Source organism: Emys orbicularis, chromosome 1 (genome assembly GCF_028017835.1).
Source record: "Emys orbicularis isolate rEmyOrb1 chromosome 1, rEmyOrb1.hap1, whole genome shotgun sequence".
Lineage (NCBI taxonomy): Eukaryota > Metazoa > Chordata > Testudines > Emydidae > Emys > Emys orbicularis.
The window spans coordinates 93821258-93849178 of NC_088683.1; the positions used below are offsets into that span (position 1 = coordinate 93821258).

Below are 27921 nucleotides of genomic sequence, written 5' to 3' on the forward strand. Positions count from 1 at the left end.
TCTAGCAGCACAATATCATCAAAACAGTGCTGGGGCTTTAGTTTATTACTGACTCCAAGAAAAGAGTATGCTATACTGAATTATAGACACTGCTTCCTGTAGGTTTTCCTCTGGGTGTTTCCCCAAGTACTGATAAGGACCAATTACTTTTCTTAGATGTGATCGGATCATAACCTGAAGTCTTCTTACTTGTTATGGAATTTGTGCCCCTTAATAATGGTGAAAATCTCAGTTCAGTTTTGGACTCTTTCCTACTTCAACTGCCACCAAAGAACAATGAGGATAATGAACAGGAATGACAAAACTTTCTTGGCAGCTGGCCATGACTGTGGAACTTGCTGCAGGAGATCAGAATGACTGCAAACCTTGTCACCATCAGTGCAGAATGCAAAACTTACTTCTTCCACTTAGCTTTTCCACAATAACAAAAACTGTGAGGGAGAGAAACAGATTCTTCTTTAGAATTTGTAAGGTGCTCAGATCTTATAGTGATGAGTGAAGTAAAATTGCCTGAAATAATATGAGTTAGTAAGGTTTGTAATCTTTATGGGGAAAGTGAACTAAGTCTAGTGGAGTATTCAGCCCATCACATAATGATGGATGGGGACATGATGGTATCTCTGGCACATACATATGGAAATAACATACAGGATATTATGGTCTCTGGCCATTAATGGGAAAATAGTCCCAGTCTCCAGCCATTATGTGTTGTATGTTCGGAGTTCATAAACCAGTATATAGAATTTTCGAAGGGATAGTTTACAGGAAGGGAAAAAGGGGTGTCTGTGGCTATATTCTGAAAGTTCAGTGGGAGGCTGTATTTTACAAATATGGGAAAATGGGTGTTATGAAGAGGAAAAACTAGAGCGCTAAGATTAATGCCCCAGTTGACTGTGTCTTGGAAATGTGTAGTATTAGCCTGAGTTGTATGAGATGTATGGATATTACTTTAATAAAATGCATTTTTTTAAAAATAACTCTGCGGAGGGGAATGTGCTGGGATACGGTGATCTCCAACTAGAAAGTGGAAGATGAGTGGGAATTGGGGGTGGGGAGAATAAATCTCAAGAATTTCTTGACCCTTGAACATTCTTTTGTTATAAATTAATGTTCCATTACCTTGATTAATTTATAAAGAACATATATTCTTAACTTTTACTCTCCTTAAATATTTCTTTATATTTTGTTTGGATCTTGTATAATATAAATTGCTATGGATTTATGAACTTAAATATCTTGCTAGGTGTGTGTGGGGGGTCTCTTTCGGGATCTCTTTGTGCCTTCCATTGCCTTGAGGGGAGTGGAAGAACACTGAGGTGTATTTAACTTATTGCCCTGACACATGAAGAAGCATGTAGTGATGGGCATACATGTGAGTGAAGGGAAAATTAAACACACAAGCCAATTTCTGTTCCCAAGTAGGTACTAGAATATAATACATAGTGAAGTGACCTGGGAAGCCAAAGTGTAGAGCAGTAGTCCCCAAACTGTGGGGTGTGCCCTCTCCCAGGGGAACGCAGAGGAACATGCGGGGGGAGGAGCTGGCCAGCCCCCACGAGTGGTGGGGAGGGAGCACCACCCAGCTCCGACCTCAGCCCCACAGCTCCACTCCGCCCCCAGACCAGCTCTGCCTCCAGTGGCAGCTGCACTCCGCCCCCTGCTCTGTCCCCAGCCTAGCTCCAGCCCCAACCGCAGCTCCACTCCACCCGCCAGCCCAGCTCTGGCTCTGGCCCCTTCTCTGCTCCTAGCCCAGTTCTGGCCCCAGCTGCAACTCCACTTCCTGCCCAGTTCTGCCCTCTTTCCCTCTCTGCCCCCAGGCTAGCTCCGCTTCTAGCCCTAGCTCCTCCCACATCCCCAGTTCTGTCCCCAGCTCCGCCTTCAGCCCAAGTTCCTCTGCTGCGGAAGCCATGGCTGTGCAGTAATTGGGGGAGGGGGTAGCACGGACAGATTCCATTACTGGTAAGAGGGGGTGTGACAGGAAAAGTTTGGGCACCACTGGTGTAGAAAAACCACACTAGAGAAATCCTACAAGGAAGGACAATAAGATTGGAGTCTGGCTGTGGATAGAGAAGGGGAGCAAAAACATACCCATTTTCAGTTGGTTTCTTACATTCCCCATTAGTGGACTCTATTTAAACACTCAAGTTGTTGTTTCATTTTTACATTCAACCAAAGTGTGTGTGTGTTTTATACAAAGACATCACACCTAGAAGTGATATTAAGGTATTAAATTGCAGAGCCATGTGATAACACTTTTGATTGCCTCCTAATCCTCTGTCCACTAGAATAAATCCCCCTGGGATATGGATTAATTTTTCAGGGCTCCCGAACAACTTCAAACTGCTGCTTCATTAAAAAAGCAAAAACAAAACTTTTTTCCTCTCAAATGGGGAATTTTCCATTCCATAACTCCAGCCCAAGGCCCAGATAAAACCTTCAGCTAGGGATGGATTTTCTGTGTTTGAAAACTGTCATAATATTGGAGTTAACTATACATCTACCCCCTTCATGACTTCCTCAAGGGCATACCCTTAGGTCTCAAGCCTTTAGCTGTACCCTTTTTTGGGGCAGGAACCAGTGTTCTTCTCTCTCCAGATCCGAATTTTAGAGCTGCAGTCCCCTTACAATTCACTGTGATGATTGTCCCAGCCAGTCTGACTTTATTTCAGCACCTGCAGTTCTGCTGTTTCTCAGGGACAATAACAGTTAATCAGTGACCAGTCAGCTTTCACAAAGCATAGTACAATTATTTATGACACAAGCATTACAGAGAAAACACATTATAAAACAATAAACAGCCTACATATGTGCTAAACTTACCAGCTATTTCCATCATCCACATGAAATCCTGATAGGTCCATATACATATTTGTCAGTTCTTTGTTGCAGAATGGGGCTGTCCTGAGTAAAATCAAGCTGACTCTGTACAGTTTGGGGCTTTTGTCTTTCAGACCTCCTGAATCAGGTAAATTAAGTCAATGCTACTTCTCCCAGGGGGTGTAGCTTCACCGGTCTGGATATCTGCATAAGCAGCATTGGGAACTTGCATTAATTATTAACATCCCTCCTCTAAGTGATTCCAGATTACATAGGAACCCCACCCAGTGAACCAGGAACACAGAGATACACATGACGCTTATTGATACAATAGTCAATGAATATCCCCTGGGTCCATAACCTTTGGCTCATCTCAATACATGAGATATTGAGGTTTCCACACTTCCAGGGTCTCACATCTGTCACAAAAACGCCACAACTTCCAATCCTGTTATCTCTTGACCCTGCAGGACAAGAAATGGAAGCTATATACCCATATACTAAGTAGTATTGCCTGGTGGATAGAGTACTGGACTGGGACTCGCGATGTGGGTTCTATTGGTGGCTCTGCCACTGGTTGTCTGAGTGACCTTGAGCAAATCACCTCACCTCTCTTTGCCTAATTATTCCCCATCTGTAAAATGGGAATAATGATACTGACCTTCCTTTGTAAAGTGCTTTGAGATCTACTGATGAAAAGTGGTGTATAAGAGTACTGTGTTGTTAGTATACCATTGTGAAGGGAGATTAACAGTTTTCCAGTGGGACATGGCAAGGCCTGGTATGGAGTCCAATATAAAGGACTTGATATATGTGAACATTTTAGGTTTAGAAAAGTTATTTTGGGAAACAATCTTGCATTATCTGTGGAGCAGGATAGGGAAGGATGACCAGATGAACTAATAGCTCTTCTTCATCTGTAGTGTAGCCCCTTGTCTGAAAGAGGCAGGTTATACTTTATTCTAGGACTTTGTTGGCAATTTGGGAGGCAGATATCCAAGTTAATTTTCCACCACCACCCAATTTTAAATATCTGCCTTTTCCTCTCATGCCTTAGATACAATCCCAGGGAGACAGTGCATGGCCTCCTGCTTCTTTCTGCTCAGACAATTTGATGATGTCCTGATTTACCTCAACTCAGTCAAGGTCAGTAGAGCACCTTAACTACTGCTGTGTTTACCAGCTTTTTCTGGTAAGAGCTTTTTCTCTCAGGCCTTTGTGTGCATAATTCCCATTGAGCGAAGAAGAGCTCTTACTTATCTGGGGTGGGAAACTTTCTTTGGGTGGCTGATCTTTTTTTCTATCTTTTCTATCTTTTGTTGTGTTGTTGTTGTTGTTGAAGTGAAAACAATGGCACATTCTTGTATATAATATTGATATACATAATATCAAGAGGTTTATCTTCAGCTGCAAACCAGCGTTCTCTACTTGCTGAGTGACAGGAGCTGCCTGCCTTCCAAACTCAACCAACAGAGGGAACTAATATATGCATGGAAAAGCCTGACTTTGTAGCCTTTGATTAATTTAGCGTGCAAATTGCACAAGTCACTAATAACAGGTTATTTTGCTCAAGCGGCTACACAAATTTATTAAAGGAGATGAGATTGGTGAATCACACACAGACACGAGGACTTTATTTAGTACTTAAATACATACAGGTATAATAGCAATAATAGAAAAGCAAAATAAGTATAGCAGAACAATCCCCTGCATTATGCATTCTCACAACCATATGGAGACAATCGGAAGTATTAGCGGATGGAAGGAAAAGTAAGTGGAGAACATCAGAAGTGAGGTATGACAATCTAAACTTCCGCATCCTGTCATGCTGATATGCCCACTGGGGTTGGTCTGACAACCTTTTAATACCCTTTTTCCTTACATCCCCCATGCATCCGGTAACCATATTTAGATTGCCTATCAGCTCCTGTCCATGTGTGGCTTTCGGGGAAACCATAATTGGGGTTCTGATTGCTGACATAAGCTATTTGTGTCAATACATTTCCCAATATTTTCAGCACATTAATGTGGTTAACCTGATGGTTACATATACCAAAAATCCCCTAAAAATCTGTTATTTCAAGCTTAAACTCCTCTTTTGTGGTTTGTTTATCACAAGATGCCGATTACTAAATCTTATAACCTTAGGTCAAGCACTTTAGGCTAACTATCTAGGCCTCCTACTTTTGCAGAGCCTATAACACATATTTTTACATTTGTTTTCCCTACTTACATTACATCTTTAATTATTTTTATCATCAACATCTTTACACATTTTAACTTTCCCTAACGTATAGGCTATAATTTGATTTTAAACGTAAACCTTCCAAGAGCAAATCAGGGGTCAAGGGTGAATAACCTATCCCATCCAGCACAGTGCAGTATTGCACACACACACATACTTACATTTGTCTGTCATTTGCATGCCTGAAGGAGCAGCTTCCTGAGCTCAGTTGGTGAAGAGATTCTGATTTGCACATGAGCAGATCTTTCCTGGGCCCACCCACTAGAGGACACCAGTGTACACAGGCGCACACACACACACACCCTCCCCTATTCCTTTGATCATTCACTTGGAATATGTACAAACAGTTCCTGTAGTTTATTTGATATTATTTATATTATCTCAGTATAATATAGCAGAGTTCGAAGTAACTTTGGAAATGGGAAGTAGATGAGAAGGAAAGCAGATTAGAAATTAAACATGCAGATGAGATGACTAAAATAAAGGCACTAGATCATGAAGCTGACAAACAATGACTGTTGGATTAAAGGGCAGCTAAGGAGTGCCAGAGAAATAGGGTTCTGTACAAAGCCAGTTCCAGAAGTCTAGGATAACCCAGCCTATGAGTGCTTGAACATTCCCTGCTGACTAAGGCCTGGTGCCAGTTGGCACCAGGCCCCTCCATACATTCCAAATCAAGGGTGATTAGGTTAACCCCTTGTATACCATGCATTGCCAGTGCTTTCAAGCATAAAGAGCTCACAAAAGAATCTAATATGTCCATACTTGCAGATGAAAGATGTGTCCCTAGGCATGGCTAAACATTAACAAGGGTGGGTAAGGGAATAGTACTTTGATGCTCCCAAACAAAGCAGCCAATGATCTTTTAGGTCCTCTCAGCCCTACAACTTTTATCCATGATTTTGTAAACACTTAGAGGCCAGAGCAGTTTAACTGGATACATGTAACAGGACACATTTTTTGCTCTAAGAGCCTTGTTTGTACATCTGCACTTACTATGCTATCTAACTATGTTTATCAGTGCATTCTGGGGAAATCTGGGCAACTACCCAGTAGTGCCTCCACAAGTAATAGACTGGGCTGAGGGCATGCAAACAAAGCAATTTCAGCAGCATGTGGAACAATGCACTCTGGGACGTCATATCAGAGAGCCTGGAGGAAGGAGGGCAGGTTAAACTGGTTATATGAATATAACTAGAGCATCCACTTCACTCTGTAAAAAGGAGTGCTGAACTGGATAAAGGAAGCCAACCATTTGCCTAGAACTCTGAGACTTGGTCTACTCCAGAAAAATGTGGTATGCTAATAACCACTTGCCCCTCCCACCTTCTCATTGTCCCCCAAGAATGCATGGAACACATCACATGTCTGCACATATACATGTTTCCAATGGCATGCAAGTGATCATAATGCTGTTTCGATTAGACATGCTTCAAGCAAAATTAATAGGGTTGCCCAGAGGATTCAGGGGGCCTGGGGCAAAGCAATTTTGGGGGCCCCTTCCATAAAAAAAAGTTGCAGTACTATAGAATACTATATTCTCGTGGGGGCCCCTGTGGGGCCCGGGGCCTGGGGCAAATTGCCCCACTTGCCCCCCCTCTCCCCCCGGGCGGCCCTGAAAATTAACCACCATGTGGTCCACCTCTGTCAGTCTCCTCTAGTGCAGTGCCAATGTGCTCATCAAGAGCAAATAAAATTAGGATGCATAAGGAATGGGAAACAGATTAATACAGAAAAGATGGTGCCAATATATACATTGGTGGTACGCCCTCAATTGGAATACCGTTCAGTTCTGGTCACTCCAGGGGACATCAGAATTAGAGAGGGTTCAGAGAAAGGTAATGAGAATGATTAGGGACATGAAAAAATTCTCATATGAAGAGAGATTGAAAAAGTTTGAAACTGTAGGCTTTAGAGAAAAAAAGAATAAAAGGAGACAGGAGAAAAGTATACAAAATAATGATACAAAGAAGGTAGATTGTGAACTTCTATTCACTCTCTCAGAGAACAAGAACAAGGAGAGTCAGTGGAATTGTGGCAAATTCAAAACGGATCATTTCGAAGGAAATATATTTTTCAGATAAGACACAGTTAACCTGTGGAATTTATTGCCACCAGATGATATTGAGGCCAACCTCTTAGCAGGATTCAAAAAGATTGGACATTTTATATACCCACTAGACTATCCAGAGTTATAGCAATAAATATTTTAAAAATCTTTTTGAAGGAATACACACCCTTATACTTGAGAGCATAAGGTGACTTCTAAACTGCGGGGATTGGAAGGAACTGTTCCCTGGGAGTAGGCTATCCCATACTGCCTACTGCAGGGTTTTTTGCACCTTCCTCTGAAGCAGCTGGTACTGGCCACTCTCTAAACCAGGATGCAGGCTAGATGGACCACTGGTCTAAGCCAGGCTGGCAACTCCTATATTCCTATAGCCCTAATGGTACAAATAGTTCTCCCACTACTTCCTACCAGTCAGGTCTTAGGTGGCCTGCCCAGTATGGTTTATGCTTTGTAGCACAGAGGCCAATTTTGATGGAAGCCACTTAGGTTTACAAGTAGAGCTGAGAACACTATGGAACTCATTTGCATTATATTCCCCCAGTAATCATCTTTATTAGTGACTGAGTTAAAACTGCATGTCTCAAAGGACGCCGTGCTATGAGTGTGCCAGCCGGTCTGAGGGCAACATGCTGGCACTGATGACCATCTGGGGAGATGAGATAATCCAGGCCAAGATGAGTCCTGGTCATAAGGAACACGTTAGTGTACAGCTGAGTGTCTGAATGGCTAGCTGAGATGTACATTACTCAGAACGGCACACGGTGTTATGAAAAGATCAAGGGACTTAAGGTCCAGTTCTACAAGACCCAAGATAACAATAGTAAGTCTAGTGCAGGGTAGAAAATGTGCCTGTTCTGCAACCAGAAGGGCATGGCTACTGTGAATTCACAGCAGCATTAGTACTTACACAAGGTCTGTTCCCCCCCAATTTATGTTCACTTCTGTAGTGCAGATACAACCTAACTGGGGTGAAATGCTGTTAGCTGACCCTAGTTGCTGTCAGAGTTTTTAATCATGTTTATAGCTGACCATGTCAATACCTGATAACAGACTCTCTTAAAAGTTGTATAATGGACGTGGCCTTATTTGTGCTGATTCCCACAGCATAAAGAATTTTGAGATGTAAAGTCACAGGAAGGGTAGCACTGAAATTCTCTGGCATCCAGTGCTGAAGGACTTAGAAGTGAACTTTGAGTGAGAAGGCTGGCTGTATTTGTACAAAAGGAAGTGGTGATGCAGAGAAGCTAGCTTCTTGCTTACCAAGTTTCCCTAACCCTGGGACTTGTTCTAACCCTGACAAAACCATTGTTGAGGGAGAATACTCAGCACAGTATTATGATTCTGAATGTCACCTAGCTAGCCTCACAAAACAAGAGAGCCCCACTGCTCACTCTTTTAAACCACTGGAGAGTCAGAGCTACCCGTTCACCAGCCCAGATTTTAAGGTGTTGGGGAAATATGAGGGGTCATGGAGGAAGTGGCCACAGCTTCATAGCAGGTCTTAGCATGCCCAGAATGAAAGCCAAACCCAACAAAAGCTGCCACCCTGTAATTTTTGGCTTGGAACATTCTCCAAACCAACCATGATTAATACCCAGGAATGTTTCAGTTTTGATTGTAATCACATAGTCAGGATGGAAAGCCCCTCCATAATTCTTTAGCCACTGTTTGTAAATGCCTAATGTTTACAGTGTATCATTTGGGTTTTTTTCCAATTGTCTGCTATAGGCTGACTCAGATTTTTGGTCTTTATTTTTAATGTTGTACACCATGGTTTTCTGTCTGGCTGGCTTATTTTCCAGAGTTATTTCTACAATGATGACACTTTTAACTTTAACTACGCCCAAGCCAAAGCTGCCACTGGCAATACCAGCGAGGGTGAGGAGGTATGTATATGCTTTCTTAAAAAAAAACAATGGAATTATTTCTTACGTAACCTCCTCCCCCCACACACACACTTTCACCCCCACACTTTTTGATTCTGCATATTGTGTGGAAATGGAGCTGCTGCTTCCTGCAGGAATTGAGATATATATCTTGCTTTCAGTGAACCTTATTCAGGGGAGTCGGAATCCTGCTAACCTCACACGATTGGGTATGTGGGGATCATGCTGTGAGTGCAGCGCTCCAAGCTATCTCTAACTGATCAAGGAATGCTCTCTTGATCAGTGTTCGGTGTACTGTGCCTGAGATCATAGGCATACTTGGGGCTTGTAGGGATCACTGAGCAACAGATACCGGATAGATGAGAGCTTTAGGTGTCCCCCTTGGAGGTTTGTGAGAAACAAACTTTCTTCCCCTGGGAGGAGGAAAGCAAGAGGAAATGCTCCCCATCCTATTCAGCAGCATCCATTAGTACTTAAGGAGGTTTATTTCTCCCCAAACATAGCTTTTGGGGGGGGGGCATCTGATGTTGAATTATCCCTGAAATGCACAAAAGCAATTGGCTGTTGGGAAGAAAGAAGAGAGATTTCCCACAAGGGTTAAAAAAGTCAGAGGACAGACCAAAAAAAACCCCAAACCCATGTGATTTTATTTTAAGCAAATCGTGTGATTTTTATAGACCAAAAAAAAATGAAATGGTTTTCTTTTGAGTTTTAAATTTGAGTCCCAGGAGCAATATGGTGACAGGTTTTTCCTGAAAGACTGCTAGAGTTGACGCAGGTAATGCACTGTCTATACTAGCACTGTGTTGATGAAAGAATGTAGACTTTAGCTTTGCGTTGTTGGGGGGTTGTTATTGCATTGATGTTGGTGGGTACCTGCGTCAAGTGTGGTGTGGATAGATGCAAAACAAGTCAACTTAGGTCAACCTAACGTAGTGTAGACCAGGCCTCAGGAACTCAACAAAATCATCCCAGCCCTCCTTAGATGTGGAATGACTGTAACGCCACTATATGTTGTAAAAAGCTAGTATTTTGACACAGAGCCTTGATAAAACTAATGGTTAAGGACTGTTATTGCTAGTCCAGGAATGCTCTGTTACATACAATATGTGGCAGAGGGGTGGGAAGGGATCATCATCACAGTGAGACTTCTGGTATTTTAGAAAGACGCTGATTTCATTCTTTGCACTGCATTCTAAATTAATGCATTCTCAGTTGTTGCCTATGCAAACTAGTCTCTTCTCTCAGCCCCCATCTTCCTTTATGGCTGGCTTGCTATGTACCAACACCCGCTGGCAGCTGTTCAAGTGAGGCCACACCATAGTTTGGCATTTTAGAGCTCCAGATAATACCATGATAAATGTTGTACTGTTTGAATTCCCCACTTACCAGACACAGAGAGATGCCCCTATGGATTACAATTTCACACTCTTCCCATCAAGCTGTTGTTGAGTATTCTCCGGCCTGGGCCTTGGCTACATATTGGAACAAGGACATGGTCTACTGTGTATATGGGAGAGCAGATGCACATAATTTTCTTTTTCCTTCTTTCCTGCAGGTGTTCCTCTTGATCCAGAGTGAGAAGATAAAGAATGATTATGTTTACCTTAGCTGGCTGGCTCGTTGCTGTGAGTCACTTTTCTTGCAAGATTGCAGGGTGTGGATCCTCCTGTTTTGCATTAGTGTTGCCAATCCACCTTCCCTAATAGTTTTTAATGTTGTGGGTGGATTTAGTACTTATGAAAGTGAAGTGCAAATAGCACTGGCTCTAGCAAGCTGTAGTGCGAGCAAGTATTGTGCAAGCAGTATATCTTTGGCTGCATAACCACTCTTATTTCAGTTCTGGCCCAACACAGCTCTGCCAACGCACCTCCTTCCTGACCTGTAGGACCTCATCCTTCCAAGTCTAGGACGTTGTCTGAGCAGAGATTGCCAATTATAATAGATTACATTAATTGCTATTAAATTAATATTGGTTCGCTCCAGTTTTTACAAAATCCTTCTCATGGAAAGGTGCTAATATACAAGTGATGTATAATATAAAACCTTAGAGGAATAGGAAGAGGTGAGAGGAAGGGAAAGATAGTCTAGTGGATAGGGCACCAACCTAGCAGTCGGGGCCTGGGTTCAATTCTACAGACTTCCTCTGTGATCTTGGATAAGTCACTTACACTTGTGCCTCAGTTCCCCATCTATAAAATGGGGACAGTAGTTCCCTAACTCAAAGGGGATGCTGTGAAGATAAAATCCATTCGTGACTGTGCAATGCTCAACTACCTTGGTGAAGAAGACCATAGAATATCTAGATCGATAAAGAACATGGTGGCTGTTACTGTGATTTGAGAGCACATGGGCAGTACCACTGTTTCAGAGCAGAGTACCCCAGAGGTGGCCTTTGCTACAGGCTTGTGCAGCTCAAATCTGGAGACTTTTCCTGAAGCAACTCTTTCCTTGTAGCCTCAGCACAACAGTAAGAATGTTCATTAGACTGCCCTTCTCCCACCCCAATGACTTCCAGAGCAGCAACAGTAGCTTCATTATGCTGTGTTGGAGGTAGAGTCACCATCTATGCTATGCCCTTCCCAGACAGGTAACTGGAGACTTCTACACCACACACATTGACCAACCATCCCTGATTCTGCTTGGGGACCTCACAGTTTCTTACTTCATTAATCCATAAATCTAGAATATTTGTTTATTGTGAATTTTATGTTTTGACATTTACCCATTGTGACCGGGGTCCCAGGGGAGCCACACTGAGGTTACTCAATTAGGGCAAACTATAAAGAATGGGGCAGACAATCCCCAAAGCTGGTGGATATTCCAATACCAAGCCATGTGGCAAACCCAGGACAAACAGCTACAAAGGGGGTAGTAATCAGTCCCAGGGGGTTAAAAAGGCCTCTCCCAAGCCACTGAAGAAAGAGAACCATGGGGAAATAAGGTTCAGCTGGGCAAGGGGTTACTAGGGAACTAATTAGGTTCAGCTGGCTCCAACTGCTTGGGACCTTTTTAAACCCTCCCCGGCGTGGAAGGGGGGGGGAGAGAGAGTGAGAGAACCAGGGAAGCTGCCAGTAAGTTAGGAGCAGCAAGGCTCTGAACCCTTCCTGCAAGGAAGGCTGCACTCTGTCCCCAGAAGGGAAGATAAACAAGCACAAGGGGCTGACTGAGGGAAGGAATAGCCAGCCCCTGTGCTACCTGCAAGGATTTGCCTTGCCCAAGCCTGTGTCTCCAAGGCTAAAAAGGACTGAGCCTGCTGAGGAGAAGAAGGTACTTTGCCACACTTGGTGTCAGAAGTGGGATTTAGTGAGGCGTTGTGGCAAGCCATCTCAGGGCAAGGTAAATCACACACGCACACATGCACACACGCACACAAAATGGAGGACGTAGTGAAGGCGTTGATTCAGGCCACTGCAGCCCAACAAGAGGCTACCAGAGTACAGATGACAGCCCAGCAAGAGTCAGTACGTGTCCAACAGGAGACAAACCAATTGCTGATGAACCAGGCGGCCCAAGATCGAGCCACCCTGAATGATGTAGTGAACCAGTTGAAAGCCCTGACCGCGCTGACGCATGGGCCCCAGGGGACCCGGCCGCTACGCGCAAGCAACTATTTACAGAAGATGACAACGGATGACGATATAGAGGCGTATCTCCTTGCATTCGAGAGGACGGCACTGCGGGAGGCTTGGCCCCAAGATCAGTGGGCAGGCCTCCTGGCTCCATTTCTGTGTGGGGAGGCTCAGAAGGCCTATTTCGATATGACCATAGAAGCAGCTATGGATTACCCCCAGCTGAAGGCGGAAATCCTGGCGAGGTCAGGGGTGACGCCGGCCATAAGGGCCCAGCGCTTCCACGAGTGGAAGTACCGGGACGACAAAGCGCCGAGGTCCCAGCTATTTGACTTGATCCACCTCGCCCGGAAGTGGCTCCGCCCTGAGACCCATGGGCCGGAGAAGGTGGTGGAAATCCTGGTGTTGGACAGGTACATGAGGGGGTTGCCACCGGGCGTACGAGGGTGGGTCCGCCAAAATGATCCCTCCTCGTATGATGAGCTAGTTGCCCTTGTAGAGAGACACTTAGCAGCCCAAGAACTTTCTCGGACCCCCGGGGAAGGAAGGCGCCAGAATCGGAGACCAGTCTCTGCACCGAGGCCCCGGTTTGCCCTAGCGCCAGGCCGGACAATGGAGGGGAGGAAGGAGGCAGAAGAGCAGCCCGTGGTCCCGGAGAGACTTGAGGACTGGGGGAGAAAGACTCGAGAGATAAAGCCCAGCAGCCCGAAAAATAGGGGGCTGCCCCGAGCGGGGTACCGATGTTATGCCTGTGGCGAAATGGGGCATATCGCTGCCCAATGCCCGAATCTAGGAGAGCCTATGCAATGCGAACTGGGAGATATAGGGGGACCATGTGATCTAATAAGTCTAGTCGGGGTTGCGATGGTCCCTCATAGATACACTAGGCCAGTTAAGATGAATGGTATAAAGACCACAGCCTTAGTAGACTCGGGAAGTGCAATCACGTTAGTCTCGGGGAAGCTGGTCAGACAAGACCAACTATCCCGGGCCAAACGCTCGGGAATATCCTGTGTGCATGGGGATGTCAACTATTATCCAACCATCCCCGTAAAAATAGAAGTTTTCGGAAGCCCCACTAGGTTGACGGTGGGAGTAGTTCCAAAACTCCCCTACCCTGTCCTTATCGGACGAGACTTCCCGGGGTTTGATAGCCTACTCCCTGGGGAGAAGGTAGAAGAAAATAATGACCCTGGGACCCAGGGCGTGGCCCAGATCGTTAACCCTCCCCCAACCTTCCATGAATTTAGCCAGGATTTGTTCTCCCCGCCGGGGAAGTCCAAGAAGACTAGGAGGGAACGGAGGGCGGATAAAAGGAGAGGGACAAGGGTCCTGACCCAGTGCCAGAAGTCTACGCTTGTAGGGGAAAGAAGGGGCTCGACTGACAGTGGGACTGGGTCGGCGATCAACAACCCTATCGCCGGACCTGGTTCCCCAGGGGCTTCCCCCGAGGGGGAGACGGAGGTAGACCCCCCCGAGTTTAGACAAATGGGGACCGCACGCGGGAATTTCGGTCAGGATCAGGCCAATGATCCCATATACCACAATATTCTCAAAGAAGTAGTCGAGGTAAATGGGGTACCCGTGGAGGGGAGAGTTAAGGGCGCGGGGCCATATTATATGATTAAGAATGACCTGCTATACAGAGTAGTCCGGGTCCAAGAGCAAGTCATATAACAACTCTTGGTCCCACGGAAGCATCAAAGAGCCGTAATGGAGCTGGCCCACAGCCATCTGTTCGGGGGCCATCTAGGGGTAGATAAGACCCTGGATCGGATTCTACAGAGGTTTTTTTGGCCTGGCGTTTATGCAGCAGTCCGACGATATTGCACATCCTGTCCAGAATGCCAGATACATGGGCCCCGACCCCACTTAAGGGCCCCTCTGGTACCTCTGCCAATTATCGAGGTCCCATTTGAGCGTATAGCTATGGACATAGTAGGGCCATTGGAAAAGTCAGCCCGGGGCCATCAATACATTCTGGTAGTACTAGATTATGCCACCCGATACCCCGAGGCCATACCCCTACGGAATACCACGTCCAAGACCATAGCCAAAGAATTAGTCCAGATTTTTTCCAGAGTAGGAATACCTAAGGAGATCCTGACGGACCAAGGGACCCCCTTTGTGTCTAAGCTGATGAAGGACCTGTGTACAATGCTCCACATACGGACCCTTAGAACATCGGTCTACCATCCCCAGACCGATGGCCTGGTCGAACGCTTTAATAGGACATTGAAGAACCTGTTACGTAAAGTGATTAGTCGTGACGGGAAAGACTGGGACGCCCTGCTGCCTTACTTGCTGTTTGCCGTACGGGAGGTACCTCAGGCTTCCACTGGATTCTCCCCCTTCGAGCTGTTATACGGTCGCCACCCCAGGGGCATACTGGACCTGGCTAAAGAAGACTGGGAAGAACAGCCGAACCCTGGGAGAAACGTTGTTGAACATGTGTTGCAGATGAAAGACAGAATAGCCCAAGTCACCCCCCTTGTGCGCGAACACATGGAGAAGGCCCAAGGGGCACAACGGACAAACTACGATCGCCGAGCAACGACCCGGAAGTTCCAGGTGGGGGACCGGGTGATGGTGCTCATACCCACGGCCAAGAGCAAGCTCCTGGCCAGGTGGCAGGGGCCATACGAGGTAATAGAAGCGATAGGAGAAGTCGACTATAAGGTCCGACAGCCGGGCCGCCGGAAGCTGGAGCAGATCTACCATATAAATCTGCTGAAACCTTGGCACGATAGAGAAGCTCCGGTGGCTGCACTGGGGGTGCCATCCCCTAAAAGCAACCAGCCCGACCTGGTGGGGATATCCCCGGAGTTGACTCCGGAACAACGATCAGAAGTGATCAGCCTGATCAAACGCAACCAGGATGTGTTCTCCGAAAAGCCGGGCAGGACTACGGAGGTTCACCATCACATCCTCACGGAGCCTGGAGTGAAAGTGAACATTAAGCCATACCGGATCCCAGAGGCCAAGAGAGAAGAGATTAGGACAGAGGTCAGGAAAATGCTGGCCTTAGGAGTCATTGAAGAATCTCATAGCCAATGGTCCAGCCCCGTGGTTTTAGTGCCTAAGCCAGACGGCAGTATGAGGTTCTGCAATGACTTCCGCAAACTCAATGAGGTGTCCCAATTTGATGCCTACCCTATACCCAGGATAGATGAGCTGATTGACAGATTGGGAAAGGCACGGTTTATGTCTACCCTTGACCTTACCAAGGGCTATTGGCAGATCCCCCTGGCCAAGGCCAACAAGGAGAAGACCGCCTTTGCAACGCCAGAAGGTCTATATCAGTACACTGTTCTCCCCTTTGGGTTGCATGGGGCCCCCGCTACTTTCCAACGGCTAATGGACAAACTGTTGCGACCCCATGGGAAGTACGCGGCAGCCTATCTCGATGACGTCATCATATATAGCCCCGACTGGGAGACTCATGTGGAGAAGGTGGAAGCGGTCCTGGACACCCTCAGGAAGGCGGGGCTGACTGCCAATCCCTCCAAATGTTCGATCGGGTTAGCTGAGGCTAAGTACCTTGGGTATATAGTGGGGAGGGGCGTGGTGAAGCCCCAGCTCAACAAGTTAGAAGCTATACAGGAGTGGCCCCGACCACTCCGGAAGAAACAGGTCAGAGCATTCCTGGGACTAGTGGGGTACTATAGGCGGTTCATTCCCCACTTCGCCACCAGGGCATGCCCATTAACGGACCTAACAAAAGCTCGGGGCCCTGACATAGTAAAATGGTCCGCTGCGGCCGAGGGCGCTTTTGCGGATCTGAGGACGGCCCTCTGCACAGACCCCGTACTAGTAGCCCCAGACTGGGGGAAGGAGTTTATCCTACAAACCGACGCCTCTGAAGTAGGGCTGGGAGCGGTGCTTTCCCAAATGGTCGGAGATGATGAACACCCCGTCCTCTTCCTCAGTAGGAAGCTCCTACCTAGGGAACGGAAATACGCCGTGGTGGAGAAGGAATGCCTGGCTGTGAAATGGGCCATAGAGAGCCTCCGCTACTATCTACTTGGACGGAGATTTACCCTTGTCACAGACCATGCCCCTTTGCAGTGGATGCACCAAAACAAGGACAAAAACGTGAGAGTAACAAGATGGTTCCTGTCGCTTCAACCCTTCCACTTCACAGTACGACATAGGTCTGGGACCCGACATGGCAATGCGGATGGCCTGTCGAGAGTGCACTGCTTTCCGACCCAAGTAGCCCAACCCCGTAGTGTTGAGCAGGGGGGGGGATATGTGGCAAACCCAGGACAAACAGCTACAAAGGGGGTAGTAATCAGTCCCAGGGGGTTAAAAAGGCCTCTCCCAAGCCACTGAAGAAAGAGAACCATGGGGAAATAAGGTTCAGCTGGGCAAGGGGTTACTAGGGAACTAATTAGGTTCAGCTGGCTCCAACTGCTTGGGACCTTTTTAAACCCTCCCCGGCGTGGAAGGGGGGGGGGGAAGAGAGAGTGAGAGAACTAGGGAAGCTGCCAGTAAGTTAGGAGCAGCAAGGCTCTGAACCCTTCCTGCAAGGAAGGCTGCACTCTGTCCCCAGAAGGGAAGATAAACAAGCACAAGGGGCTGACTGAGGGAAGGAATAGCCAGCCCCTGTGCTACCTGCAAGGATTTGCCTTGCCCAAGCCTGTGTCTCCAAGGCTAAAAAGGACTGAGCCTGCTGAGGAGAAGAAGGTACTTTGCCACAGCCAACACAAAACAGCTTCTATAATACCTTACTGGTTACCAAGAAACCAAAACACAGTTCCCTTAAAGCAACCCAGCCTTGGGCTTCCACCCAGACACCCAAGTCAGATATGAGAATTACTGAAAATCTTATTCATCATAGAAGAAAGTTCTACCAATCCCAAAGGATCAGACACATTACCTCTCAGGTTAAGGAATATCTCAGATCTTACCCAAATACATGCTTACAGCCAATTCTGATTAACTAAACTAAAATTTATTAAAAAAGAAAAGAGAGAGAGTATTAGTTAAAAGCTCAGTATACATACAGACTTGAGTACAGTTCTGAGATCAGTTTTATAGTAGAGATGGTAAGTTTTATAGTTGCAAAGAGTTCTTTCAGAATTAGTCCATAGGTTATAGTCCAACATTCATATTCAGGGTGATCCAGGTGGGACTGGAGATCTGTGTCTTACAATTGAAACTTCCCCTGCGTAAAGCATCAAGCAGATCTGAGATAAAAAGGATCAGGACCCAAGGGTGTTTTATACAGTTTCATGTCTTCTCTTGACAGCTCGGAGTTCTTAGGTGAACAATAGGCAATCATCGAGACTTTGAAGTAGACTTATTTCCTAAGCATCACCGGTAACTAGCTACAGGGATTAACATAAGGCAATTACCTGTTTTCCACCATTCGCAGGTGATTTGCTATACATTTCAAAGAGAGTTCAATACAGTGATATCACTATATTTACAGTTCATTTAAATGTTAAGATCTTCTTTTGATCTCAATTAATAGAATACAGCAAAGACAGGAACCATTTGGTTACATTGTTAACCTCTAACAATATACAGGTCTGTCTCATCTTACGCGCGGGTTCCGTCCCGCGGTTAGCGCGTAAAGCGAAAACCGTGTATAGCCAAAACCCTATTGAGTTCAATGGCGGGCGAAATCGCCCACACTACAGGTATAGTATTAAAACTGTTGTTTTTCTCTTTTTTGTTTTTGTTTTTGCCGACCACGTAAAGTTGAAATCGCGCATGTTAAATGCGCATAAGATGCAACAGACCTGTATATGTTAACACACGAAAACACAATCGTTATCTACCAATATGTCCCTAAAGGTTGAATTTGGGTCATTTATCCTGCAGGATGCTTAACCCTTTCTGGCCATGTGTCACACCCATGGATAAAGTTTTACCTGATGGGAGAACCCAAGATGCAGAATGAAATGGTGGTGCTGATTCAGTAGGTGGTGCGCTTCCATTTAATTCTGTACTAAAGCAATTCCCTACTATGGTGCTAGGGATGCTGTAAGATCCTTGTGGTCATGAAAAGATCCCATGGAACTTTCATAAGAATAGTTAATTATTCTTGGGTACATTAGGTAATTGTAGCATTAGAAATTATTTTCTTCATGCTAAGTTTCCACTGAAGTTTCATTAGAGTTCCTGTATTCTTCCATATCTCTTAAAATGTTGAGGTGTGCTTCTAAATAGCTGCCACAATTTATTACAGGGGCAGCTGCTTTCAGTGGTGGATGAAATTATCCCTTGATGTGTAAAGTATATATATTACTTTGAGATCCTTCTGGATGAAAGATGCTATAGAAATGTAAAGTATTCTAGCATATTCATTTCTGAATATGAGCAGATATTGTAGGAACATAAGAATGGCCATACTGGGTCAGATCAATGGTCCATCTAGCCCAATATCCTGTCTTCTGCCAATGCCAGATGCTTCAGCGGGAATGAACAGAATGGGGCAATTATCGAGTGATCCATCCCCTGTCCTCCAGTCCCAGAATCTGGCAGTCAGAGGCTTAGCCATCTTGGCTAATAGCCACTGATGACCTATCCTCCATGAACTTATCTAATTCTTTTTTTAACCTAGTTGTACTTTTGGCCTTCAGATCATCCCTTGGATATTTCTGTCCTCAAATATTTGCAGTAGGCTAGAGATGCTGGAAATGCAACTGATTCAGGGCTGTATGTAATATGTGTGGTCTCGAGCTATTGTACCAATTATTTAGACCTTATCTCAAAGAGGAGGTGAAAAGCCATTACTGTTTCACTTCCCAGTATGGCGCACTGTTTCTCTATATGCACAGATTGCTAGTTGTTACTAAATTATAAAGGCATTTTTTCCCCATAAGGAATCATGGTTTGTGAGATTTTCAGTGCTCAGACATCTGGTCGTCATATGTGGGGCTAAGACCTGTGTCCTCTCTGCTGAGTGTGCTACTACTGAAGCTGAAGAAACAAAAATCTAGTCTGGTGTCTCAGTTTCTGCCATACCAGGAGAGTCCAATAATTACCTGTTCTTATGTACTATCTCCAATAGTGGCCATTTCAGGATATTTGATAACAGGATGTAACTTCCCCATAATGCACCTACTTGTACAATACTATACCATGTAGGTTGTGAAGGAAGGGTGGATTTTTTCCTGACTCCAGTTGGTGAACAGTTTGTGCTCAGACATATGAGAAGTTCTTGTAATTTTTAATGTAGTTATCCCTAGATTATAGTTTTACTTAGAATCAGATAGAGAGAGGTTGGTTGTGCAGAGAAACTACTCTGGAGTATGTTTCTAGTGCAGTGTGAAGGGATTTATATTGGTATCTGATAAATGTCAGAAATGATTGTTACTCCACTTGACTTCTGTACACATAATGCCAAGCATTCCCTCACCTTGAAGAGCACAAGAATTTTCCCCATATTAATGACCAGTGCACAGAATGAATATTTGGTGGAACTCTGAGAGGAGGTAGACACCTGATCCAAGGGGATTTTTCCCCCTTCACAATAAGAAAACATTGGGATATGCCTGGAATTAATAAGCCAAACTTTAGGTTAAATACTTCCTTACCTTCAGAGGATCTGTTTGTGGAATTTTCTGTCTCCAAAAGTACTGGATGAAACTCTTTTACTGGGATTCATGAAAAAGTCTATTCTGGCACTTATGACTAGTTGTGTTATACCAGAGATGTTTCAGGTTAATGGCTGGTAGCAGTTCTTGCTCACATATGCACTGTTAAAATGACCACAAGATCTATGGAATCTGGAAAGAATTTCCTCATAGGGTGCACAATGGCAAGGATCTTGTGGATATTTTTATCTTTCTTTGGACTAATGAGAACTATGGGGATTCAGTATTTAAAATGAGGTGGGTGCCAGGCATTCGGGACATCAGTCCTTCATGTCTGTCTTATTTTCTATGAACATGAGTGGGTAATATTAAGTCTCACTGTTCAAATAGATTAGAGAGTAGGAGGATGTCACAGTCCAGTACCCTATAAGAAATACATTCTCTGTTTATTCAACATTCTCCACTCTATGCCCCATAATAATATCTGACATCATGGGACTTCAGCAGTGGTAGTTAGTTCCACCTCACGCATGTCCTCTACCCAAAACTGAAGAAGTAAAAGGATTTAAGTGAATTTCAATTGCTTAATTGTTGTCTAAATGCTGTAATTATTAGCGCATGTGTTGCAAACTGGATACAAACTCTTTTCAGATTCTGTTCAACAAACATGGTTGACTTGTGTCCAGACAACAGCTTACTCTCCTCCTCTCTTTACCCACCCCTCCTACTATAATCATATTCCAACCAAGTTTGTGCATCTGCATCATTGATTCTTCCTACTCATATCGTAAGTGTAGTCTGGGAAAATCTTGGGTAGCTGTAGGTCTCCTACACTGCCTAAGCAGAGGGATAGAGTGTCCTGAGGACGTGCACAAAGACTCTTTCAGCATGCAAGGAAATTTGTTTTGGATGGTCCTGCACAGAGCTCTTGGAAGGAGGAGGAGTCAGAGAGGCACCATTAGAGCATCCTATCAACACAGCAAAATAACAGTGCTGATCAGTGTCAGCCCAGGCCTCTGGCAAGGGTGAAACACTGTTAGCTGCTGTGGTTTAACTATTAACCATGCTACTAAGTGGTAACAAACACAGTTAAGTGTTGTAGTGTGGACAAGGGCTTATCTTATAGATTCTTATTGAATACATGTACAAAACATACTCTAGACTTTTTCCTATTTGTACTGTATGTCATCTCTAAAATCCACCATTCCAAGGGAATACGCTCACTTCAAAGAATGCTGGTTTATCCTGCCCTTGCACAGAAGCTGTGGAAACAAGCAGCAAAGTCATGAAATTGAACTTAGAGCTATTGGTAGTATCTGAAACTAAAGAGGTTCATGTGTTGAGCTGTAGATAACCTTTTGAGTCTAAAACTCTGCAGACATAGGTGGCTAGGACTTCTTTAATTTTGTAGTTACTGTGTGCAAACTAAGATAATGAGAGCAATATGAACTTCTGCTTCAAAGCCTAAAATGGGGATCAGGAATTGTTTCTTTCATGTATAGCATTGTATAACTAACGATGTGTTATATGATTTCTCTTGGGTTTTATTTCCATCCCCCTTTCCCTCATCCTGTTAAACATTTGGTATTGTCTGCAGTCAGGGGTAGAATACCAGACTAACTAGAGCAATGGACTGACTTGATGTGTCACCAGGCTGGATGCCAGACTAGATGGACCATTGAGTTCCAGCATAGTAAGTGCTGTATCTGTGAAATATAAATCTGACGTGGTGTAGATTTCATAACTCTTCTTTCTTATGTTTGCAAACTGTAGCACTTTACCACCATCATTGATGTGGCTGAGGGGATGGTTAGCTTTCATTCAAACCCCATGTGTTTCAGTAGGGAGCAGGCACTTTGGTGAAGTGGTTGATAACATTATGAACATTTTAGCCCTGTTGTTACTGGGCAGTGCACTATGGCATTCCTTCACCTTCTCCAACTTTCTGTTCTCATTGTAGATATCATGAATAAGAAGCCTCGACTGGCCTGGGAGCTCTACCTGAAGATGGAAACCTCAGGAGAGTCCTTCAGTCTCTTGCAACTCATTGCAAATGACTGCTACAAGGTGAGTCTTCTCTTTGAGGCCTGGTATCTAGTTTGTTAATTCTGTGGCACTACACTCAGATGCCTTGTCTACAGCAGACTCCTCTTCTTAAAATTCCTCACCATTGCTACCTTTAGTGAAGCTCCACAATGTATAGAGGCTGGTAGAGATCTGTCAACATTTAAACCAGCATGTCTTCTAGTTAGACTGTTGACTGGGCTACACTAGGGCTAATCACAATTTCTACCTCTAGTAGAGTTTCAATGGTGGGAGCAATGGGAAATTTTAAGAGAAAAATCTAATATAGACACAACCAGAGGCTATAAGTTGGAGTTCTTTCTGGGACAGCAGATTCTGCCCTTCCAGCCCAGATGTGAAGCTTACAACCTGATCCCCCACAAACCCACCACAGGGACCTGCTACAAGCTTCCCAAGATACACAAACAAAGGAACCCAGGCAGATCCATCATATCTGGCCACAGGACTTTTACTGAAGGAATATTAGGTCTCATAGAAACCATCCTCAAACCACTCAGAATTATAGCGTTGGAAGGGACCTCAGAAGATCATCTAGTCCAACCCCCTGCTCAAAACAGGACCAATCCCCAGACAGATTTTTACCCCAGTTCCCTAAATGGTCCCCTCAAGGATTGAACTCACAACCCTGGGTTTAGCAGGCCAATGCTCAAACCACTGAGCTATCCCTCCCCCCACAAAGGCCCACCTTCCTCCAAGATGTTACTGACTTCCTCCAGAAACTCCAACATCAACATTCTCCCCCAGAACACTATCCTTGCCACCATGGATGTCACGTTCCCTATACACCAACATTCCTCACCATGACAGCATTGCTGCCTGCCTCAAATACTTACAAGATAATATACAACCCTCAAAGATCCACCTAAACACATCGCCAAACTCATCAAATTCATCCTCACACACAGTCACTTCACATTTAACAAACACTTTCTCCGAATATTGGGAACAGCCACGTGTACTAAGATGGCCTCCCAGTATGCCAACCTCTTCATGGGCCACCTCGAGGAAAATTTCTGGAAAAATGCACCACAAAACCAATGATATACATAGTTACATCAATGATGTTTTCCTCATCTGGACAGATGACCTCAGTTCCTTCAGATTTCCACCACAACTTCAACCACAACCGCCCATCCATCATACTCTCTAGAAAACACCCACAACAGCATCAACTTCCTGGATACCACAGTCAGCTTCAGCAATGAGACCCCACAAATGATTGTATGCAAGAAATCCACAAGAAATCACTACACTTACCTCCTCAGCTCCTGCAACCACCCCAGACACACCAAGAAATTTGTTATCAACAGCCAGGCATTTAATCACACTCAAAACTGCCTTCACTAAACAAGGACACTCCACCAGAGAAATAGATCACATTGTGGAATGGGCCATTCAGATACCCCAGGAGAATCTGCTTCAATACGGGGGGGACGGGACCCCATATACGGGGTGTCATAAAACAATTACAATTATAGAAGTTGGTTCAGTAAAAGGTTTTACCTTACCTACCTTGTCAGTCTTAGCACAGATGCTCTGGTGTTTGTTTTTCCACCTTCAAGAGTAGGTACAATAAACTAATAGATGAGATCAACATCTTCAGCCTCTAGCACTGGGATTCTTGCCCACTCCTTTAGATTGAGACACAGGCCATGAAAGATTTCAAAAGCACATTGATAATTGTCCTGTGATAATGTAGCAGTGCATTGCTGGAAATTGTCTCTCTCCCAGGACTGGTGTGCACATGTGTTTAACCTTTTTTCACTCTTCCTATGAGAACAAATATGAAGCTAAATCTGTCTGTGATTAGATACCCTCTGAGGGAGTTGAGGCTATGTTCCCTGATTAATTTCCCACAGGTCCTCCCCACTACAATCAAGGCCTTGTCCAGACCAGGATTTAAAGTTAGGTTGTTAGCATGTGTTCGCTAACACAGGCTAACTAATATGTTTTAGAAGTCTAGTGTAGACAAGGCAGCATATACTTGAATGTATGCTAAACTGCCCTAGGCTTGACTTGACCAACTAGCACATATTAAAATATACGCTGCCTTATGTACAGTAGACTTTTAAAACATGTTAGCATGTTACATCTTTTAAAACCCACCTTAGAAAAGGTCCAAGAGAAGAAATGAGAGTTCCCCATCTGTACCAATCCAGGTGCCCCTAGACCTATCCTGCAAGTGGATAACTAAGGTGGAATAGTTGGGTGTACACATGATTTTCCCGTCGGTTCAGGAAAGCTCTGAATTGCAACACTACTACATTTGATTTTTCTTCTACTTTTATAGCTAGGGGTAAAAATTAGTTCTGAACTAATACCCCAGCAGCCTTCAGAGCTGTATTTATGGCCAAATCTAGACTAGGAAAATCCATTATGTTTCAAAATATGTGGATAAACTTGTTTTAACTAACATGCTTTTAAACAAGACTTTGCACCTAGGGTATACAGGGAAAGTCATGCATAAAGACTAGGGCTGTCTTTCATTGGACTAACTTCTGTTGGTGAGAAAGACAAACTTTCGAATTTATATCAGGTTGACGATGCTGTGTAAGCCTTAAAGTTTCTCTCTCACCAACAGAAGTTGGTCCAATAAAAGATATTACTTCATCCCCCTTATCTCTCTAATATCCTGGAATCAACATGGCTACAACATTACATACAAAAATAAGGGGATGATATTTTCGACTAGCTCTATTAGCTCATAGTTGAATGTGGTTTACCTAGTGGGGAGTCTAGAGTTGATCATGACCAGTTAATAAAGGTCACAACTTGGCCTGTCTATACTGTTTAAAATCACGTTAGATAAAACTATTTTCCTAGTCTGTACATAGCCTATGTGGAATTGGAATGTACCTGTTCTAGTTACAGACTACCTGGAAAGAACAGGAAAATGCATGCTGTTCCCATGACTTGTTCCTCTTGTTAACACCAGACAAACAGCATCAGAACCAGCCCGTAACTTTGGATCTCATTCTGTATAGGCAGTCTTGTGACCTGAAATGTGTAAAGTTTTTTTTTTTCCTTCCTACACAGATGGGCCAGTTTTACTATTCAGCCAAAGCCTTTGATGTTCTGGAGAGACTGGACCCTAACCCTGAATACTGGGAAGGCAAGAGGGGTGCCTGTGTGGGCATCTTCCAAATGATCTTAGCTGGCCGAGAACCTAAGTACGTACCGTTGCTGTGTATGAACTTTTCTCGTTAGTCTTCCGTTCCCAGCTAGCTGTAGCTAGAACCGCAGTCACAGCTGCTTTTGTGAAGAGATGCATGACTTCAGGAACAGATGTCCCCTAACCCTCCATTTTTTTTGTCTTTTGAAAGAGACCTGTACTGCCCCAGTAGTTGCACACTCAATAACCATTTTTGATCTCTAGCTTCCAGCACAACAGGGACAGGATATGTGGTGGAGGATAGTCTATCAGCTAGTGCTCTGCACTGCAGGGACCTCAAATAGATTGCTGGTCATTGTTCTTGTAGTAGCTAAACTACAGACACAGCATGCTTATTCCCTAAAGACAGGGAGGGAGGACCTCATTTCACTGATTAGGGAGAGGTATTGATGGCCTGTGAATGGAAGTCATATCCACTCCTCCTTGGTCTTGGAATTTCAAGGATGGCAGAATTAAAATAGGTGGATGGTTACTCACAACTCCAGGAGGGACGAAGAACATGTTTCTGAATGATAAATGAATGTTTTTAGTGAAGGCCTAATCTCTCTTTCTGCAAATTTTGTTCAATCCAAGCTTAGCTTGGATATTGGTTTGATTAAACCTCCAAGAGAAAAGAGGAAATGGTCCTTCCCATTTATTGTTTTGCCTTTGGCCTACCTCACTGGATAAGGGAATGAGGGAGGATAGAGGGGATACCTTCTGTTCCTGTTCTCCAGTAAAAAGTCTGCTGTGCTGCTGGGTGACCAAGCTCTGCAAGCAGTGGCATTAACTAATGCACCCTCCAATTTTCCCTCTGGCAGAGTTCCTGTACGTTCTGGTTAAGATTCACATAATCTCTAGAATTCTTACTTTTCTCCCCATTTGGGGCCACACAGAGGAGGAGTTGCAGTTGCTTTCTTAAATGCATACCTTTCAAGAAAACAGGAGCACCCATAGCCCTGGCATCTGTTACTGTCTCCCTTGTCTGCCCTCCATTTTCTAACAGTGCCCCTTACTAAAGTAGTGAAGATACACTAGTGCACCTCAGTCTCTGAACTGGAATTGAGTTAATCCTTCCACAAAAATCTGAATTCTGCATGGAGATGGCAGACATCTGAGAAACAAACTGATTTACTTATGTCAGGTCTTGTTCCCCCTAAATGCAAACCACCTCAAACTATGAATTAATTCATCAGATATCTCTAGCTAAACATGATTAGATCTGGTTAGTAGTTGAATGGGAACCCTCCAAGGAAAACATAGGGTATTTCAGGGAGTCATGCTTCTGAAGGCAGCACTCTTATTTCTTAGTAATAAAAAATACATAATGCTTCATGTTGTGAAAACACATTGACTAATTAGTGCTGAGCAGTGCTCCTCTGTTGAAATAGGTGTTGCTGTGCTGTTGAAGTTGTCTGTCAGATGGCCTGAAAAACTGAAGCTCTAACAATTTGCCATTAAATGTCTTGTGACATTTTTTGCAAGAGTAGGAATGTTAAATTTTATATCCTGGCAAGCTACAGTATGAATAATAATTTTTGCTGATCTAGAATTTCCCTTCTAGTTCCAACTAGATACAATATTCTTTATTTCTTGATTCATACTATTGTGTAGGTTTACTGTGGTGTTTATTAGCTGTCACCTTCCTCCTCAGTCGTAGGTGAAGTAGATTGCATACCGAGAGTCTGTGCTTTGCAATCCTTCAGGATGTAAAGATGCACAGAAATTTCAGCTGTTTCTAACCAAGTGCTCATCACCCTGCTTTAAACCTTTGTCTTCTGTCTTTTCAGAGAGACACTGCGGGAAGTGCTACATCTCCTAAGGAGCACTGGTAACCCTCAGGTAGAGTATATCATCCGCATCATGAAGAAGTGGGCCAAAGAGAACAGAGTGCCTGTCTAAGACAGCACACCACCAAGAAAACCAGGTCAGATGCCATCTTTTTGTGCATAGCGGAGGGCATGGAACCCAGCCCCTCCCCTTCATTCACCCTCCCACCCCACACACATCTTCCTTGTAGTCTTCGTTTAGGGCTGGCCTATCATCAAACATTAAAGAGACTGCCAAACATTAAAGAGACTCAGATGGAGCAAAAAGTGTACTGCAGTTGGACTGCACAAAATGTCTATGATTTTGATATGAAGGATTTCTTTTGGACAGAAGGGGTTTGAATTCCATACTCTTCCCTACCAGATCCGAGTGGCATTTTTTCTGTTCTACATCAATCCCAGTGTCTAGTTCAAGGGTTCTCAACCTTTTTCATATTTTGATTCCAATGTTCAGCAACTCAAACTTCTCCTCACAGGCACTCCAGACTCCTTTGCACCAGCTCCCACAGTATTGCATAAGATGTACTGTGGCAATTTGAGAGGTTTATATTTTAAAATAGTTCTCCTGGCCTTCAAAGAAGAACTCAGCAAATCTGCTTCAGTACAAAAGTGGTGAGAGCAAATGGAAGAAGGATTGTGTTATCTTAGTGATTGACTTACTATTAACAGTTAACATGTTTTTAATATTCCTGGCCTACTTCAGTGTGGAACACAC

General features: G+C 44.4%; 1 protein-coding gene across 1 annotated transcript in view; it reads left to right on the plus strand.

Moving 5' to 3' along the window:
- The window catches only part of LOC135887443 (intraflagellar transport protein 56), an 87467-nt gene extending 60188 nt beyond the window's left edge, over window positions 1–27279 (plus strand). The window contains exons 13-18 of the mRNA XM_065415203.1: window positions 3875–3963; window positions 8936–9019; window positions 10578–10647; window positions 22102–22208; window positions 25263–25396; window positions 27168–27279. Coding sequence (XP_065271275.1) covers window positions 3875–3963; window positions 8936–9019; window positions 10578–10647; window positions 22102–22208; window positions 25263–25396; window positions 27168–27279 — 596 coding nt within the window. The remainder of the gene's footprint in view (window positions 1–3874; window positions 3964–8935; window positions 9020–10577; window positions 10648–22101; window positions 22209–25262; window positions 25397–27167) is intronic.
- Window positions 27280–27921: the final 642 nt, after the last annotated feature.